This window comes from Onychomys torridus, chromosome 3 (assembly GCF_903995425.1).
Source record: "Onychomys torridus chromosome 3, mOncTor1.1, whole genome shotgun sequence".
Lineage (NCBI taxonomy): Eukaryota > Metazoa > Chordata > Mammalia > Rodentia > Cricetidae > Onychomys > Onychomys torridus.
This window is the reverse complement of record NC_050445.1, coordinates 1,380,744-1,398,764: the sequence shown is the minus strand read 5'-3', so window position 1 is coordinate 1,398,764 and position 18,021 is coordinate 1,380,744. Positions and strand designations below refer to the sequence as shown.

Below are 18,021 nucleotides of genomic sequence, written 5' to 3'. Positions count from 1 at the left end.
GCTGGGCGGGAAGTTGGTACCTGGGATGGGAATGGGGCCAGCATCTAGGATAAGCATTGAGGATCAGAGCAGGTCAGCAGCTGGGATGGGCGTGGGAGTGATTCTTTTGCTGCCTGAGGACTGAGCCCTGTTTGCCTGGACGGAGTCTGTCTTCCAGAGAAGCCCTGGGAGTGCCCCACACAGAGTCTCTGATGCTCATCTCCACCAGGTTCCTTTGGGTTTAGGAGCGGAAGGTTGTATTCGAGGAACAGGAATCAGCAGCCTCCCTTGAGGTCACAGACTACGCATCTGGAGCTGACCGATAATGGAACAAGTGGCTTAGGGTCACAGGTTGAGTCCCGGCTCTGGGGCAAGTTACCTGTGTGTCCCCAGGCACACCCTCTCCTCCAGAACTTTTTGTTTTTGTCCTGGAGGCAATGGCTTGGACAGAGCATCAACCTTGACGCCATTCAGCCTGGGAGTAAAGCTCGGAGTTGCTTCCACACCGCTCTGTCCTGCTCCTTTCTCCCCTGTCTCCAGCAGAAGCTCCATTGAGCACTCAGAGACCAGTGCTATTTCCAGCTGGCCTGGTGGCTCTCCTGCTCCTCCCATATTGGACTCCCCCTGGCTGGAGCCCAGCATTGCCTGCACAGTCCAACTTCAGCGTGGCTCAAGTCTCGCTCCTTTGGCTCCCTCTCCTAGAAACCAGCCATGCCTGGGGCGGGAAGGAGTTCTCCACCCCACAGAAGACATCATCCGGGGTGTCTCCCCTCTGCCCCTACCTGCCAGACCTGGAGAGCTCAGTCCTATTCAGCCCGGAGGACCCCTCGGTCATCACCACTGCTCTGCCGTGACATGGCTCTGCAGAACGCACTGTACACTGGGGACCTGGCGAGGCTGCAGGACCTGTTCCCCCCCCACAGCACAGCTGACCTGCTGCTGGAGAGCCGGGCAGCTGAGCCTCGCTGGAGCAGCCACCAGAGGGGTGAGGGGCAGCTGGGTCTGGGGAGGCCTGTGATGGGAGCTGGGCTGGCTGCCTCAGGAACAGGGGTCCCAAGGATTGAGGGCAAGCTGAAGTCCCTAGCTGCCGTTCCCTCACACCAAACTTTCCCAATCTAGACCTTGGCCCAAGATAGAAGTCATGTGGAGCCCAGAATAGCTCTGGTGGGACACTGTGGCCAGGTCAGACTCCAGCAAGGGACACGGGCCTCTGCTCCCTCTGCCTGTGTTTGCCCCTCTCGGCAAATAGTCCCTTCCTCTTCCTCCCTGAAAGTCTCCCTTTCCCCAAATGCTCATGAGCTGGTCCCCAAAGGAGTGCCAGGGAGAGCCTCAGGGTGGCAGACACACCCTCTGTGCCAGGCTAGTGGAGAAGCCTGACAGAGCGTCTGAGGAGCACCTTAAGCCTGGCGTGGGACCTATCATCACCCGCACGGCTTCAGGACCTGCCCTTGCCTTCTGGCAGGCAGTACTGGCTGGGGATGTGGGCTCTGTCTCTCAAATCCTTGCGGACTCCAGCGCTGGCCTGGCTCCAGACTCCATCTTTGATACCAGCGACCCAGAGCGATGGAGAGATTTCCGCTTCAACATCCGTGCTCTGAGTATGGGCGGGGCATGGATGGGTCCGAGCGGGAGAGGGGAGGCTTTAGAACAAGCTCTGGGTTCCTTCATTCCGCCTCTATCAGCTTCATCCCTTTGCCTGGCAGCTCTTTACCATCCCGAGAGATCTGAGACCTCTGTCCCTTTCTAGGACTCTGGTCTCTGACATATGAAGAGGAGCTGACCACTCCACTGCATGTGGCAGCCAGCCGTGGCCACACTGAAGTTCTTCGGTTGCTGTTGAAGCGTCGAGCCAAGCCAGACAGTGCCCCTGGAGGCCGCACTGCCCTGCATGAAGCCTGTACTGCAGGTCATACCGCCTGTGTCCATGTGCTGCTGGTGGCTGGAGCGGACCCCAACATCCCTGACCAGGATGGGAAACGCCCTTTGCACCTCTGCAGGGGCCCTGGTATCCTTGAGTGAGTGACCTCTCATCCTGGACCCACTCTCAAGGGACAGGATGGGCTGATGGTGTCAATATGCAGTCACTCCCAAGACATCCATTGGTCCAGGTTAAGAAACCACAGGAAGCCAGGCGGTGGTGGCACTTACCTTTAATCCCAGCACTCGGAGGGGTTGGGGATTTAGCTCAGTGGTAGAGGCTTGAAAGCGCAAGACCCTGGGTTCAATCCTCAGCTCCACATTAAAAAAAAAAAAAAAAATACCAGCACTCCGGAGGCAGAGCCAGGCAGATCTCTGTGAGTTCGAGGCCAGCCTGGTCTACAGAGTGAGATCCATCCAGGACAGGCACCAAAACTACACAGAGACACCCTGTCTCAAAATTAAAAAAAAAAAAAAAGAAAGAAAAAAAAAAAAAAAAGAAAGAAAGGAACCACAGGAGCGTGCTAACTTGAGATGGTTTTTCTGCTCCCCTGGGTGAGTGTGGAGAGCTGGAGCGGGGGCCCAGCCTCATGGACTTCACTGAGGGCTCTGGCCAGCTTGGTAATGGAGAAGATGATACTACTGTGAAATTTTAACATTTTGTTTGCTCATCCAGTGTTCCATGGTCCTATTCTCAGGGGATCTGCTGTCTTGTAGCCCAAACAGACTCTAAAGGACTGGGAGTGGGTAGAGCAGCAGGCAGGATTCCCACATTATCAGGGTGAGCCCACAACCATGAGCTCAAGAATAGCTTAAGGAGGGGTTGGGGATTTAGCTCAGTGGTAGAGTGCTTGCCTAGCAAGTGCAAGGCCCTGGGTTTGATCCTCAGCTCCACACACACACACAAAAGAATAGCTTATAATACCAGCATCTTGAGAGATGAAGGCATGAGGGTTAGGAGTTCACGGCCATCCTTGGCTGCATACTGAGAGGGAAAAGGACTAAGTTCAAGGGGGTGTGGCTCAGTGGTAGGGTGCTTGCTTCCCAGAGCCCAGGGTCTTATCCCAAGCACAACAGAAGAACTAATTTAAACTCATAAGATACTGATTGGCACATCAAAGTGTGCCTGTGATTCATCTTCCACAAGGAAATATTCCTTTGCGTTGACCTAAAATTATTGTGACCTGTGATTCAGAACCCACTTACCACTTGTCCTCACTGTGGAATCTGAACAGAAGGGTCCTTGGAAACCCCAAGAACTCAGGCCCTCCCTCCATGACTTCATGCCTTGTAGACAGGGACAAGTCACCATTGAGTGCCCTCCTGTAGACCTTGTCCCCCTGTTAAGCTCATTCACCACCAGGGCGTTTCCCAGGGTTAGTCACATCACAGTTGAAATAGTCTATACCAGTATGGTCCAATAGAAATCTAAAGTATGAGGCTGGAGAGATAGCTCAAAGGTGAAGAGCACTGACTGCTCTCCCAAAGGTCCTGAGTTCAATTCCCAGCAACCACATGGTGGCTCACAACCATCTGTAATGAGATCTGGTGCCCTCATCTGGCCCACAGTCATAAATGCTGTATACATAATAAATAAATAAATCTTAAAAAAAAAACTAAAGTAGATCAAGGCATAGTGGCATACACCTGCAGCCCTAGCAATGGGACATACAGGCAGGAGGAGTGGAGTTCAAGGTCACCCTTGGCTACATATCAAGATCAGACCCTTTCTCAACAAAACAGAGACTGAGAGAAAGAGAGAGGGAACAGGTGAGCCGTGGATGTAATTTAAAGTTCCCTAGAAGCCCTAACAAAAAGTAAATAAGCAATTGCAGTAAAATACATACAATATAAAAATTTCCAGCCGGGCGGTGGTGGCGCACACTTTCAATCCCAGCACTCAGGAGGCAGAGCCAAGTGGAGCTCTGTGAGTTCAAGGCCAGGCTGGTCTGCAAAGTGAGTTCCAGGGTAAGCTCCAAAGCTACAGAGAAACCCTGCCTCAAAAAAGAAAAAAAAAAAAAAAGCCATACCATGAATGGTGATACTACGTGGGTGCAGGAAACCAAACAAGGGTCTTTTGGGAAAGCAATCAGTGCTCTAAATCGCTGAGCTCCGTCAGCTCCATCTCTCACTAATGTATAAGCCTGTGCAAGATCCCCGTCCTCACAGCTTTGGTGTTCTCTAGGATGTGAGAGTGATAGAATACCAGGGACTGAGGCTGGGCCAAAAGAGGAACATGTTCCAACCACACGGTGACTTCTTTGTGGCTTGTATTCACATGAGGATGATTCCTGCAGAAAGAACTCAGGTTTTGTTTTTAAAGGTTATTTGATTTTATGTGTGTGTTTTGCCTACATGTATATATGTGTGCCATGTATGTGTCTGGTGCCTAAGGAGGTCAGAAGAAGGCTATAGAGTTTCCTAGAACTGGAGTTTGGATGGCTGTAAGCCACCATATGGTTGCTGGGGATTGAACCTGGGTCCTCTGGAAAAGCAGCCGTGCTCCTGATTGCTAAGCCGTCTCTCCAACTCCTGAGAGTTTGGTTTTGAGGCTATTGAATGAAGAGATGACTCAGCAGTTAAGAGCATGTACTGTCTTCACAGAGACCCGAGTTTGATTCCCAGCACCCATATCAAGCAGTTCACAACTGCCAATAACTCCAGCTTCAGGCTGAAGGATCAAATGCCTTTGAGCACATGCTTACACACACACACACACACACACACACACACACACACACACACACCATTTTAAAAATAGTAAAAATAAACCTTTTCAAACAAAACCCAAGAAGATGTCACCGTGGGCTGTGATGGCTGGTGTAAAGTTCTGTAATCTCACAACTTTAGAGGCAGAGAAAAGAGGTCATCTGAGTTCCAGAATTGGAGAGCAAGCACAGAGAGTCCACAGCTGATTCTGCCTCCTGTTTCTGGGAAAGCAGGGATGGAAGGAAGGTGTAGAACCATGAGGTCCACAGAGTCCCTGGTGTGTTTGCTGTGCCCAGACCAGCAGACATACACTTTGCTTGGCCCCCTCTCTCCCTGATTAGGTGTGTGGAGTTGCTCCTGAAGTTTGGAGCGCATGTGGACGGTCGGTCTGAGGATGAAGAAGAGACTCCTCTGCACACAGCTGCCCGGCTGGGCCATGTGGAACTAGCAGACCTGCTTCTAAGATGGGGTGCATGTCCTGACACCCGCAATGCTGAAGGTTGGACACCACTGCTGGCTGCCTGTGATGTCCGCTGTCAATCCCCCGCGGATGCCGAGGCCACCACCAACCGCTGTTTCCAGCTGTGCAGCTTGCTGCTGTCAGTTGGGGCAGATGCAGACGCTGCTGACCAGGACAAGCAGCGGCCCCTGCACCTGGCCTGCCGCCATGGCCATTCGTCTGTTGTGGAGCTGCTCCTGTCCTGTGGTGTCAGTGCTAATGCCATGGACTATGGGGGACATACACCTCTGCACTGTGCTCTGCAAGGTCCGGCTACAGCCCTGGCCCACAGCCCTGAGCACACGGTGCGAGCTCTCCTCAACCATGGTGCTGTCCGAGTCTGGCCAGGGGCACTCCCCAAGGTACAGGGGGCATGGGGCTGAAGGCAGGGAAAGGTCATTCTGGTTTGGGGACCAGGACAGCCATGTTTGTTTGCTTCTCAAAGTAACTTGGAGGCCTTGAGCAGACAGATTAGTTTCTTCTTTCATCCAATAAGTAAGTGAGATCTAAGAATAAGGAACCAACAGCAAGTGTGTGTGTGTGTGTGTGTGTGTGTGTGTGTGTGTGTGTGTGTGTGCACGTGTGTGCATACACTTGAGGAAGATGGACTGAGGGCTGTGGGACGGTTATGAACGATCAGGACAGAAGAGCCAGGGCTGATGAGGGGAGCAGTGAGGGCTTAGGGGCCTTCCTCAGACACTGGGCTGAGGAAGACAGAGTCTGAAGAGGTCTGGCATAGCAGCAGGATTGGCTGAGCAAGATGTGCCCTGGCCCTGGGCGAGCCTTCCCGTGGACAGAGCTTGCATCCGCTGCTCCCCAAGCAAGGCTCAAGAGCAAAGGAACACAGTTCTGCTTTCTGAAGTGTAGGACAACCCCCACACACACTGCCAGCTAGCTGTCCCCACCCTCTGACAATGCTTTTCACTGTCATCTTCAAGCTTTGTCTTAGGTCAGCGTCTCCGAAGTGGGTTCTACTTGAGATGCTGGGGTAGGTTGTCCTGGAAAGGAATTTGGCTCATGCTATGCTGAGCCGCATTACAACGTGGAGGCTGCTGGGCCTGCAGTGGGGACAGTTGTTCTCAAAGGGGATATGTCAAGGCTAAATTGGCCTTCTGGGAGGGGTGACAGCTTCGGGCAGGTCCCCGCTAGCCCAGCCCTCCTCTTCTGAGTCACTCCTGTAGTCCCTGCCTCTCCCCTTTGCTCACAAACCTAGCAGCATCTGTCTGGATTCCTAAGCAAGACCAAATAATTAAACAGCCCGAGAGTTCGGCAGATTGGTCTCCCCTTTGGGAAAATACAAGAAAATCAACAATTAACACTAATTAATCTCCTATTAACACCAGATAATTAGGAGACGAGCAATTCCCTGTAATCTGACTGCGGTTCTGACAGCTAATGATTTCCCCGCAGGGCGGGGGCAGGAAGAGGACCTGGTACAGCAGCAGATAGACATCCCGAGACCCCTACCTCTGCCCGTAAACCTGCCCCTGTCAGCCTGCTCCGGCCCTTAGCTGTCTCCGGGAAAGGGATGACTGGCAGAGTAAAGGACACCGTGGGTTCCTTTCTCACAGTCCGAAGCCCCTCAGGCCTTGGCTAGAGCCCCAGCCCTCCCAGCAAGGCTGACTCTGAGACTGTCTGTGTGCCCCTCGGGCCTCAGCAGTTCTCGGGAACACACGCATTGGGCTTGTTGCTGAAGACTGCATGCGGCTCCGGACTGTGACACTTGTTTGTGTGGCGGTAAGGCAGCCACTGAAAGTCTTGGGCTCTCAAGCTCCTAGCACGGCATATAGCCTGTGCTGTCGGGGATAGAAAGCTGCAGTAGCGCAGAGAGGGCCAGTGCTTACCAGAGAATGCACACTGGGCTGCTCAGCCCGCCAACAGCCTGCCAGTCTGGTGACCATGAAAAAGGTAGGCTCCAATGCAGGGCACAGGGTGTGTGCAAGTTGCTTCATCGTCCTATGCCTGTTTCCTCATCTTTAAAAAAATAGTGAGGTCGGGAGAGTTCCTCACATCTTAGAGTTAGTGTAGGAAATATGGTTCACAGGTGTAATCTTAGAAGAGGGCGTGACCTATGCATGGTGCTCAGGGTGCATTAGCTGGTGTTCTAGGATGAAGCTGATGCTTGAGAAAGCTCTTTCTAAGCTGTCAGATGTCTCACCAATATACACATGAGGCAAGGGAGAGGGCAAGGCTGGCTGGCGCAGCCTCAGTGAGGGCTGGAGGACTGCACAGGCTTCCTGGAGGTGGGATTTGGGGCAGGGACTCCTTGGAGAGAGGGAGGGAACAGAGCAGGCATTTCCAGCGGAGATAAGCTAAAGTCCCAGGCAGGCTAGGCTGAGACAGCTCTGGTAAGTACTGCCCAGAGACAGGGCAAGAAATGGAAGCACTGGACCCATAAAGTGCTGATTCCAGGAGCCCCTGTGCCAGAACAAGGTCCTTCCACCTGCCTCCACTACTCCCCGGAAGCAGGGGTTTCCAGGTTCCTGGTGTGTGCGGTGGTGTCTACGATGGGCTAGGTGCAGGTTCTGTGTGGAAATGCTCCCCAGGGAGACAGAACATAGTAATTCACTACCTCTGAGTGCTGGGATTAAAGGCATGTGCCACCATGCTTGATTTTTTAAAAAACTTAAAACATTTTTACGTGTATTGAGTATTTTGCCCGCGTTCTTGTCTGTGCACCAAATAGATGCCTGGTGTCTACAAGAGCCGGGAGAGGGGTCCTTGGAACTGTAGTTACCGTGATTGTGAGATGCCATGTAGATGCTGGGTCATCTTCAAGAACAGCAAGTGCTCTTAACCGTGGAGGCATTGCTCCAGTGAGGGCTTTTGTGTTTATGAGAAGGCTCTCATGTAGCCCAGATGCTTCAAACTCTCTATGGAGCCAAAGATGACCTTGAACTTCTGATCCTTCTGCCTCCACCTCCCCAGTGCCAGGATGACTGGCCTGCACCCCAAGCCAAGTTCATATGGTACTTACAATTGTATCAAAGACTTTGTGTATGCAAGGCAAGCCCTCTACCGCCTGAGCTGCATCCCCAGCACAAGCTCTGATGTTTGTATCTGCTCAGGAGCCCATAGCCAGGCCCAGGGCTACCTTTTAGCCAGTATAAAAATCCAGGACAGAGCCTGGGGGAGACAAGTGGAAGGGCAGGGTGGTGTAGTAGTTGGAAGCCAAGAGCCACTGTGCCAGGCATGCCTGCTAGAACTGCAATCTGGCCAGGCTTTGTTACTTCTTTGTGCCTCAATTTCCTTCACTTGTAACTTGGGGACAATAGCAGTCCCTATCTAGTAGGACTGAAGATTAAAGGCCCATGCCTCCAAAGTGATGGGGAAAGAATCGGGCACAAGCCACGGGAACACCAGAAACACAGTTGTTGGTTTTCTGGTGCTGCTCCAACAAAGAACCACAGGGCCATGGACAGCCACAGACAGGGCCGTGGACAGCCAGACAGGGACAGCCACAGACAGGGCCATGGACAGCCAGACAGGGACAGCCACAGACAGGGCCATGGACAGCCAGACAGGGACAGCCACAGACAGGGCCGTGGACAGCCAGACAGGGACAGCCACAGACAGGGCCATGGACAGCCAGACAGGGCCATGAACAGCCACAGACAGGGCCGTGGACAGCCAGACAGGGACAGCCACAGACAGGGCCGTGGACAGCCACAGCCGTCCTCCCCTCCCAGGTTTGAAGACCAGGGCATGAAATAGAGGAGCTGACAATGCTGGTTCCTTCTGGAGGCCCCAAGGGAGGTGTACTGTACACCTCTAGCGTTGGTGATTCCCTGGTATTCCTTGGCTTGTGGCTGTATCACTCTGAGATTCTCATGGGGCCACCTTTCTTCTAACAGGCCCTGAACTTGTGATAGAATGAAGGATGGTCTTGAACTTTGGATCTTCCTCTTTTTGTCTCGATTACTGAGATCGCAGGCATTACACACCTGGTTTGTGTGGTCCTGGGGATCAGACTACAGTCTCATAAACACTAGGCAAATTACTAGGCTATATCCAAGCCCTGTTCTTCATATAAGAATAACTGCTGTATTAGATAGAGACCACCCTAATAACCATTGACTTGGCTGAATCTGCAAAATTCCTGTTTCCACAGTGGGCGTGGTGGTGCAAATTTGTGATGTCAGCATTCAAGAATTAAAGGGCCTCCACATGGGTGGCTCACCACAGCCTGTAACTCCAGTTCCATGGGATCTGACCCCCTTCTCTGATCTCTGAAGGCACCCACAAACTAGAATACACACAGACCCAGACACACAATAAATAACAAATAACAGACTCTTGTCAAGCATTAGGTCACACACATCTTTAGTCCCAGCACTTGGAAGGCAAAGGCAGGTTGACCTCTGTGAGTTTGAGATCAGCCAAGTCTACATAAGAGGTTTGAGGTGAGCCATGGCTATACAGTGGGACCTATCTCAATAAATAAATTAAAAGGGGCTGGGCAGATGACTTGGCAGTTAAAAAACATTTGTTGATTTTTCCAAAGGACCTGGGTTTGAATCCCACCACCCACACGGCAGCTCACAACTGTCTCTAATTCCAGTTCCAGGGATCTAATGTCCTCTTCTGGCCTCCACAGACACTGCACATATGTGGTGTACAGACATAAACACAGGCAACACATTTATATACACAAATAATTTTAAATAAAAATCTTTAAAAGTAAATGAGAAAATAAAAATAAAAACATAATCAAGTAAATAAGCCCCCATTTTCAAACGAAGTCACACATATGTCAGCTCTTAGAACTTCAGTATATTTGGGGGAGAAAGTTGACCCTACAACTGTCATCCAATCATCCATGTGACCTGATAAGATCCCTAATGAATGTCTTTCTCTTGCAGGTGCTAGAACGTTGGTGCACATCCCCACGGACCATCGAGGTCCTGATGAACACCTACTGCGTGGTGCAGCTTCCTGAGGAGGCCAGGGACTTGGTACCACCTGAAATTGTGCAGGTCAGTGTCCAGGACACATCACTCAGCTTGGCCCCGAGAGACACCATTCCCTAGGGGGCAGCCTTGTCAATCTTCCATAAAAATTACCCAGCAGCCCACTCATGTCCTAGAAAAATATACCCTCTGGAGTGAGTTCTGAGAGTGTTCATGAGGTTCTTGAGATGCTCACAGAGGTCATCATCCTGGTCCTGTTAGAAGAAGTGGGAGCTGGTGGTCCAAGGCTGTCCTCACCGAGCCCCTCCTCCCGTCTCCAGAAGCACCATCGATTCTACTCATCCCTCTTTGCCTTGGTGAGGCAGCCCAGGTCGCTGCAGCATCTCAGCCGCTGTGCACTCCGCTGTCACCTGGAGGGCGGTCTGCCCCACGCACTGCCACGGCTTCCCCTGCCATCCAGCCTGCTCCGCTACCTGCAGCTGGACTTTGAGGATGTGCTTTACTAGGTGGGTCCTGGCTTCTGGGGACGGCCGCCATGCTTGGGGACGGGGCATGGGCAGGAGGCAAGAGAGCTGGACGAAGGTTCTGCCCCGAAGCAGCTGCTCCAGGGCCGCTGGAATTCTTTGCTGCCCTTTCTCTCCTTCCAGGTGTGCCCTGCCCTGAGAACAAAGCAAGCTCCCCAAGGGGCATGTCTCTGCAGTGACTCAAGTCAGGTCATGCCACCAGCACAAGGTCCATCTTCAAGACAGGAATGGATGCCTCGATCCACACTTGAGAGAAGAAAACAGATGAGCATCTAGCCGATACCGATGCAGAGAGAGCGTCTGTGCCAACCTGTATGTTAACTGGAGATTTCCAGGCTGAAGGCCAGAATAATGGCACAGATGTTCTCTTAGTCCTTGGGAAGTAGAGGCAGGAGGGTGGGAGTGGCCACATTGTGCTACTTGGTGAGACTTTGTTTTTTTAAATAAACAACAACAACAAAAGAAACCAAAAACCCTGCAAATTTTGTGATTTGGTACTGTCTCCAACAAGCCTCCACCTTCCTTGAGGTGATTCCCTCCCACAGAATCGGTAGGTGTGGCCCCATGCATAAGCTGCCCCACCTCTCCCTTCAGTATCCACCAGCTGCTCCCAGGCCAACCGGCTCCTCTCCTCACATGAGAAGGTAAATAGTCTCCAGAGTGAGAGTTTGTCAGAATAGGTAGCCTGAGGGCCGGGCAAGGCCAAGGCAGGAGCAAAGGGAAGCTGGTGGCCAAGGGCTGGAAGAGAAGGGAGAGCCCCTGGGAAAAGGGCTCAGCATATGTGGGAGAGAAAGTAAGCAAGGCTTGGTTACTCTCTGAGCGCCTCAGGCCTGGGTTTAGGAAAACAACCATCTTTACCCACTACCTAAGCCTGTAGGTCACTCAGTGCACATCTGTTCTTGTTCCTTTTACTCCGCTTTTTCATTTTTTATTCTACATAGGATGTTTTACTCAAGGACATGGGTGTGCATAGTGTACATGCCTGGTGTCCTTGGAGACCAGAAGAGGAAGTCAGGTTCTCTAGAACTTGAGTTACAGATGATTGTGAGCTGCCGTGTGGTGCTGGGAACTGAACCCAGGTCCTTAGGAAGAGCAGCCAGTGCTCTAAACTGCCGAGCCATCTCTTCAGCACCTTTAATCCAGTTTTTTGGTGGGGAGGGGCAGAGTTTCTCTGTTAGCCCAAGCTGTCCTGGAACTCACTCTATAGCCCAGACTGGCCTCGAACTCACAGAGATCCACCTGCCTTTGCCTCCCAAGTGCTGGGATTAAAGAAAGGCATGCGCTACCAGCCTGGCATTAGTTGGATTCTTTAAATATAGCTTTGTGGTAGCAAGAATGTGGACCTGTTAGAACCAGAGCTGGGTTCTACTCTCAACTCTGCCGTTAGCTTGTTGTGGAACAAAAATCTCCTCCCCTAGACTCAAGCTTCTACTTCCGTGGACAGATAGACCCAGGGTGCAGCTGCTCATACTGCAGTACCAGGACCCTACAAGCTGGAGCTGCAGCAGTTGGCAGTGGGTGGGGCAATCCAGCTGCAGAGCACCAAGCAAGTGTGCTGTGGTTCTTGATATCAAGGGTCACTGGACAGAATTCCCAGGCTTGAGAGCGCTTTTCCAGCTGGCTAAAGGAAGCCAGACTGTGGGGCGGGGCCTGGAGGAGAGAAGGCTGTGGAGGCAAGTGGACTGGCGGTGGGTGGCCTTGACCCTGAGCCTGGACCTACCTTAGACTCACCTGCTAGCCTAGGCTTCAGGTGCAAGCATATGGCTTGAGAGCTGGCGAATGGCCCCTGGTACGACCAAGAGGGTCCAGGGTTTGTTTGCACCCTCAGTCATGGAAACGTTGGCTGTCAGGTCCCCTGCAGACCTTCACTTTGCAAAGATAAAGGTTGGGGCCAGGAGAGGATTTCCAGGTGCTGACTGGGAACCCGATGAAGAAGGTCCTTCGGCATCCTATGGGGATCTGTCTGGAAGACGCTGTCTCATCCCTGAGATGAGGGGTTCCAGAGGATGTCCGAGTTCACTGTGTTCCAGGCAGGGCAGGCACAAGGCTGCAGGGGTCACCAGGGCTTGGTCCTCACTACTCTGCTGAAAACGCCAGGCAAACAAGAGAGAGTCGCACATAGTACTAAGTATAGAGACAGATGCAAACAGCGACGGGCCGGCAATGGGGAGTTATTTTGGGTTCAGTGACAGGGAGTCCTACTCTTTGAGAAGGCTGGTGTTTAACCTGAGATCGGAATGACAGGAGGAGCCACTGTGGATGTAGAATGTGGGGAAAAGCAGAAGAGTAACTGGGCCTGTGTCCCTCAGGGTGCCCAGCTGTGCGTGGCTGGCTTAGTGGGGGGAGCATAGGGAATCCAGAAGGTCAGTTGGAGGCATTAGCAGCCATCCTGGGATGAGAGGGGGGTAGCAATGGAGCAGCTTTGGAAGTCTGTGGGGACGGATAGTGCTTGCTGATGGACTACATGTGGGGCTCACCTAGCATGCCTCACAGGTTTTTTGGCTTGAACAGCTAGGTGGGTGGTGGTATTAATTACTAAGGCAAGATTGATAGAAAGGTCTGTGTTAGCCAGATTAGCCTGTTAGACATCTCAAAGAAGATGCGTTCAAAGGCCAGAAGGACCAATAAATTTGAAGCACATGATCCCTATTTCAAGAGGACCTTGTTGCCTAGGGGACAACAGTCTATGCATCCTGTTTACCATTCTATTTAATCCCTTCCACACACTGCTGGGGTTACGGTAGTAAATATAAAGCTCTGAGACATGGCCCTGCCCTAAGAGCATTATCGATCCAATCACACCACCCTCTCAGAACACGTGTGAACTAGTTAAAATACAAAGAACAAGGTGCAGAGGGTGGGAATGAGGAAAAGACTCCACAAAGGGCTTGGAGCCTCAGAGGCTCGTCCGCCATGTCTAGGGAATGGAATGCTAGATATGGGACTCCTTTTCAAGGAGCCAAGAAGAGAAGACAAGAAAGGTGGTATGGAGTGGTTGGTTTGAAGAGGTTATGCCTAGCTCCATGCCTTGTCCCTTAAAGAAGCAGCATTAGGAAGGCCCTTTCTGGGGTTAGACATCCAGACACTTGCAAGCCAGGGAGCTTCCTCCCCAGCCTCCTGGCTGATGGTCCCGCGGGCCCTAAACCTCTCCCTGGTAATTGCTTTCCATAATGTGTTTGCTCCAAACCAATTTCACGCCTCCGTGAGGACTCCGCCCTGCACTGGAGGCGCGGACCTCCCTACCACCAACCTATCCGCCTGTGAACGGGTGGGCTCACACATACCACACATTCAACATAACAGATACACAGAATTCGAGAACCCTGACACAATGAAGATGCACATATCTACATGCACGCGCACTAGACTTCAAGATACTCGTGTACAATCCCGCACCGATCCCCGCAGTCTTTGCCGAAGTAAGAAGCGCTCTGAAGCTTGGACCTCTTCTTCTTGCATGGTTCTAGTTCCTTTGCCCTCGGTGACTCTCTTGACTAACGCCAGGGGGCGCTGCGGCATTCCGCGCCTCCCTCGCGGTGACTGTAGTTGCGTTCTAGTGCCACCAGAGGGTACTCGCGGACAGAACCCGACTTGGCCCGCAGTGGGAAGGCACTCCCGCCTGAGTGAGTCGGAAATATGGACCTGTTGGCTTTGGCTTTAGAACACTTCGCTCATTTTTGTGTCCTAGGTGCAATTGCCAGCACATGAAGGAGAGGTCATAAGATGAGGCCTGAAACTTGTAAAGGTGCGTGCCTGCAGGGGGATCTGTGAGTTTGAGTCTAGTCTGGTTTACACAGCAAGAACTAGGCCAGCCAGGCCACAGAAGCCATATTTTGTCGTGGTTGTTGTTGCTTGTTTGTTTGTTTTCAAGACAGGGTTTCACTGTGCAGCCCTGGCTGTCCTGGAACTCACAGAGATCCACCTGCCTCTGCCTCTGGGATTAAAGGCGTGTGCCAACCCCCCACTTGCCCTATTTAAAAAAAAAAAAACAAATAAGTAAAATCACATTGGAGAACGTATTTCCAACAAAGAAATGAGAAGAAGCAAAACCCCAAATTCTTGTGCAGGAGCGGGCCGACTCAGAGCTCATGCACAGCCCCATTTTGTCTTATTATTTGTTTTTAATCTTTTTAGAGTTATTTTATGTACATGAGTGCTTTGTCTACATATACATATGTGCATGCCTGGTTCCCAGGGAGGTTAGAAGAGGGAGTCAGATTCTCTGGTACTGAAGTTGCAGAAGGCTGAGAGCTGCCACATGGATGCTGGGAACAGAACCCAAGTCCTCTGGAAGAGCAGCCAGTGCTCTTTAAGGGCTCCATCATCTCTCCAGCTCCCTGGTTCCATTTTAGGAAAGACCAGGTACTAGGTGTTCAGGGATTCATCAGCAAGGTCCCAGCTTTCTGCCAGTAAAGAGTCAACTTCGTTCAAACTTGATGGGTTTGAAGGCAACGGCATCTGTCCTCGGTCCTAAATAAAGTGCTGCCCCCTGGGTGGAAGGTGAGCCCCTTCTCCCTTGGGCAGATGTGCACTTCGTTTGTTCCCTGCGGGAAGAACTCCTTTTGGAGGACACTGTCTCATCTCCATGTAATCCTTACTTTGTAAGCAGCCAGAGTAGATAGTATGCCCCCTCTCTCAAACACAGAAAAGCTAAGTCAGAGGTGCCAAGGCCCATGTGGCTCTGGGAAGGCTAGAACTTGCTTCCAAGTTTTCTGTTTGTTTGTTTGTTTGTTTGTTTGTTTGTTTTAACCTCCAGCAATGCTTCCCCATTTACTGTGTGGTCTCAGCTCCACCCTGGATGCAAGAGCAAGGATAGAAAGTGGGCTGCAGCAGTCACCCCTAGGCACGTGACACCAGCTACTGAACATCAAAGACCAGAGCAGTCAGTCTTCAGGACCCCAGCAGGGCAAGGGACTGATTGAAGATAGAAATGAGCTGCAGAGCTCAGTGTCTGGCATACATGCCAGGTCGATACAAAGCCCCCGAGGTCTCACGTAGATCATCATTCTCAATGGGTTGCCCACTGGGATTCATTGGTACCAAAATATAAACCTCCACCTCTTTGACAGCTTGAGTGGGGAGTATACTGCCCTGAGTATAAGTGCTAGACAATAGGCTCTTGGCTGGAGGTAGGTGACATACATTTTTGAGACCAGAAGGTCTTTTACCCTGGAGTCCCTGAGAGTGCATGATCCGTTCTGTGCCACAGAGAATGGCAGGCTTGTTTAAGTGTGCATTTACTATCAGAGCTTTGGGGCAGGGATATTTCAACATATGTCCCTTTGAGCTTTTGAAATTTTGTTCTATGTGATGTTATTACCTATGCAAAAAATGAATGCAATTACTTTTAAAAATGGCTCTTCTCCGTGTGGCATTTGATTGGTGCGGGAGCTGCTCATACAGCTTTAATTGCAGTAATTGTAAGCTCAAAGTTCCCTCCATAATTCATCAAGTCAATAAGCCTCTATTATGTATCCAACACTATAAAGCCATCAAGCCAAATACTTGACCTCTCCCTTCTTAAGTACAATATGCTTCTGAAATCTGGTCTTCATTATCGGTCCCGGGGAGGGCTTGGTTAACTTAACAAAGAGTTGTTTGGAAGACTGTCTTTCATCAACAGTGTATTCTAGCTCTTTGTTGTGAGTTGGGGTTCCCAGACCTGAGCCCCAGCACCTCTTCTCTCCTTAAGGTGGCACCTTCTCCCAGTTTTGTCTCTTGTTTTCATTGGGTGAATGTAGACTCCAAAGTATATCCAGACTGCACAGAAATGGCGCGGTCTTCCATTCCTTCTCTGGTGAATTTTGAAGGCATGACTTCTCTCCTCCAACTCATAGGGTCTCACTCTGTAGCCCTGGCTGGCCTGGCCTCAGGTTCAGACTGGCCTAGAACACACTATGTAGTTGAAGATGACCTTGAATTTCTGATTCTCCTGCCTCTGCTTCTCAGGCTGATTACAAGCAGCTCAATACCTGCCTCATTTAATCCTGCCCCCTTCCTTGGGGGCTACCCAAGGCACATAGAGTACCTCAGCCTAACACTAGCTCTGCTCACCAGCTAATACAACATTCCTGCCTGGGACAAATGTTACTGAGTCCCAGCAGTGCCGGCTGCCCTCTGCCCTCTGTCCAGCGCTGTAGCTCTGTGTGGTACCCCATCTGTGTGGTACCCCATCTGTGTTGTTACCTGAGTAGGATCACTTGCACTCCTAAGCTGCATCTTGCTCAACCTGTCTGTCCCTGCCAACTATTAGGCTCTTCCTGGCCCCACCTGAATAGTCTCCTTGTCCAAAGGCGGCAGCACTTTTGTGGGCCAGCTTCCTCTGCATCCTCAGGTTTGGGCCGCTCTTCTTGCTTGTCTTGATCCCACTCACCGACCTGAGGTGCTTATGCAGCCAGAAGCCGATGACTTCTGCCTCTGGAGCGACAAATCTGCTGCTGGGAACCAGAGGAGGGGGACAGTCAAGGCGGGATGGGGGAGGTGAGCAGAGTCATCTGCAATTAGCAGATAATTAGCGCTGCTGACCCTTGGGGCTCATCAGCGCTCCTGGGGCCGGCCCCCAGCAATCAGCCAGGGCAGGTCGAGAGTGTCAGGCCCGAGAGAATGAATAGGGCTCATCAGACGCGCTGGAGCCAGGGAGCCAATCAGGGAAATTAATGGAGAGAGAGAGAGAGAGAGAGAGAGAGAGAGAGAGAGAGAGAGAGAGAGAGAGAGAACACGAGAGACAGACAGATAGACAGACAGACAGAAGAGATAAGGATAAAGGCAGGGAGTGAGAAAATAGAGTAAGACCGACTGGGGTAGGGAAACAAAAAGAGAGGACTAGGAATTAAAAGGAGTGAAACCAGGGTGAGAGAAAGAAAAGGAATGGAATGGAAAGGGTGGGAGAGAGGTGCAGGGGAAAGGTGAAGGAAGGGTAAGTACTTGGTCACAGAAGCGAGAGGTTGGAGATGGAGGAGAAAGGAGGGAGAAGGGGCAAGAGTCAATGCTTAGAAAATCGAGTCCAGGGCAGAGAGTGCCAAGGGGCTGGGAAGACAGTAGGGAAGCGGTCGCCCACGAGTGGCCCCAGGCGCGCACGGGGCCCTGGGCGGAGAGCGCGCCCCCTGCTGTCTCCCGTCGCGTCCCGGCTCCTAGGGACCGCCGCGCCCTGCGCCGGCCCGGGGTGGGCTGCCGGCCGGAGTACGTCCTCGCAGCCCGCGCACCCCCGCCCCGCCGCGCCCCGCTCGCCCTTCGAGCGGCGCAGAGCCGGGGCCGCGTGGGCTGAGCCGGGAGCAGGTCCGGGCGCAGGGAGGGGACCTGGCCAGCTGCCGCCGCAGCCTCCTCGCCCGCCGCAAACTTTCACAAAGCGGCGGGTCCGGCCTCATCAATCTGCATTAATAATAGTTGGTTGGGCCGCGGGGGGCGGGCGGGGTCCCGGGCCGGCCGGGCCGCTGGGAAGGCGCGGGGCGCGGGGCGCGGGAGCCGGGCGCGGCGGCGGGCGGAG

General features: G+C 52.2%; 1 protein-coding gene across 3 annotated transcripts; it reads left to right on the top strand.

The window, feature by feature from the left end:
* The first annotated feature begins 630 nt into the window (after positions 1-630).
* Positions 631-10,521, top strand: Asb10 (ankyrin repeat and SOCS box containing 10). Of its 3 annotated transcripts, none has more exons than XM_036182953.1 (5): positions 631-964; positions 1,727-1,994; positions 4,947-5,466; positions 9,967-10,080; positions 10,335-10,521. In XM_036182953.1, exons 1-5 carry the CDS (start codon positions 691-693, stop codon positions 10,518-10,520), a joined length of 1,362 nt encoding a protein of 453 aa, XP_036038846.1. In that variant the 5' UTR covers positions 631-690; the 3' UTR covers position 10,521. The 3 variants fall into 3 exon arrangements, with proteins under 3 accessions (XP_036038846.1, XP_036038845.1, XP_036038847.1); XM_036182952.1 differs by lacking the exon at positions 631-964 and adding an exon at positions 1,168-1,577; XM_036182954.1 differs by lacking the exons at positions 631-964; positions 9,967-10,080 and adding an exon at positions 1,268-1,577 and having other exon boundaries at positions 10,335-10,520.
* Positions 10,522-18,021: the final 7,500 nt, after the last annotated feature.

Coding starts and splice junctions, on each gene's coding strand:
- Asb10 (XM_036182952.1), top strand. CDS start 1,268: ATGCTCATGAGCTGGTCCCCAAAGGAGTGCCAGGGAGAGCCTCAGGGT. Junction 1,995..4,946: donor AGGGGCCCTGGTATCCTTGA/GTGAGTGACCTC, acceptor CTCCCTGATTAG/GTGTGTGGAGTTGCTCCTGA. Junction 5,467..9,966: donor GGCCAGGGGCACTCCCCAAG/GTACAGGGGGCA, acceptor TTTCTCTTGCAG/GTGCTAGAACGTTGGTGCAC.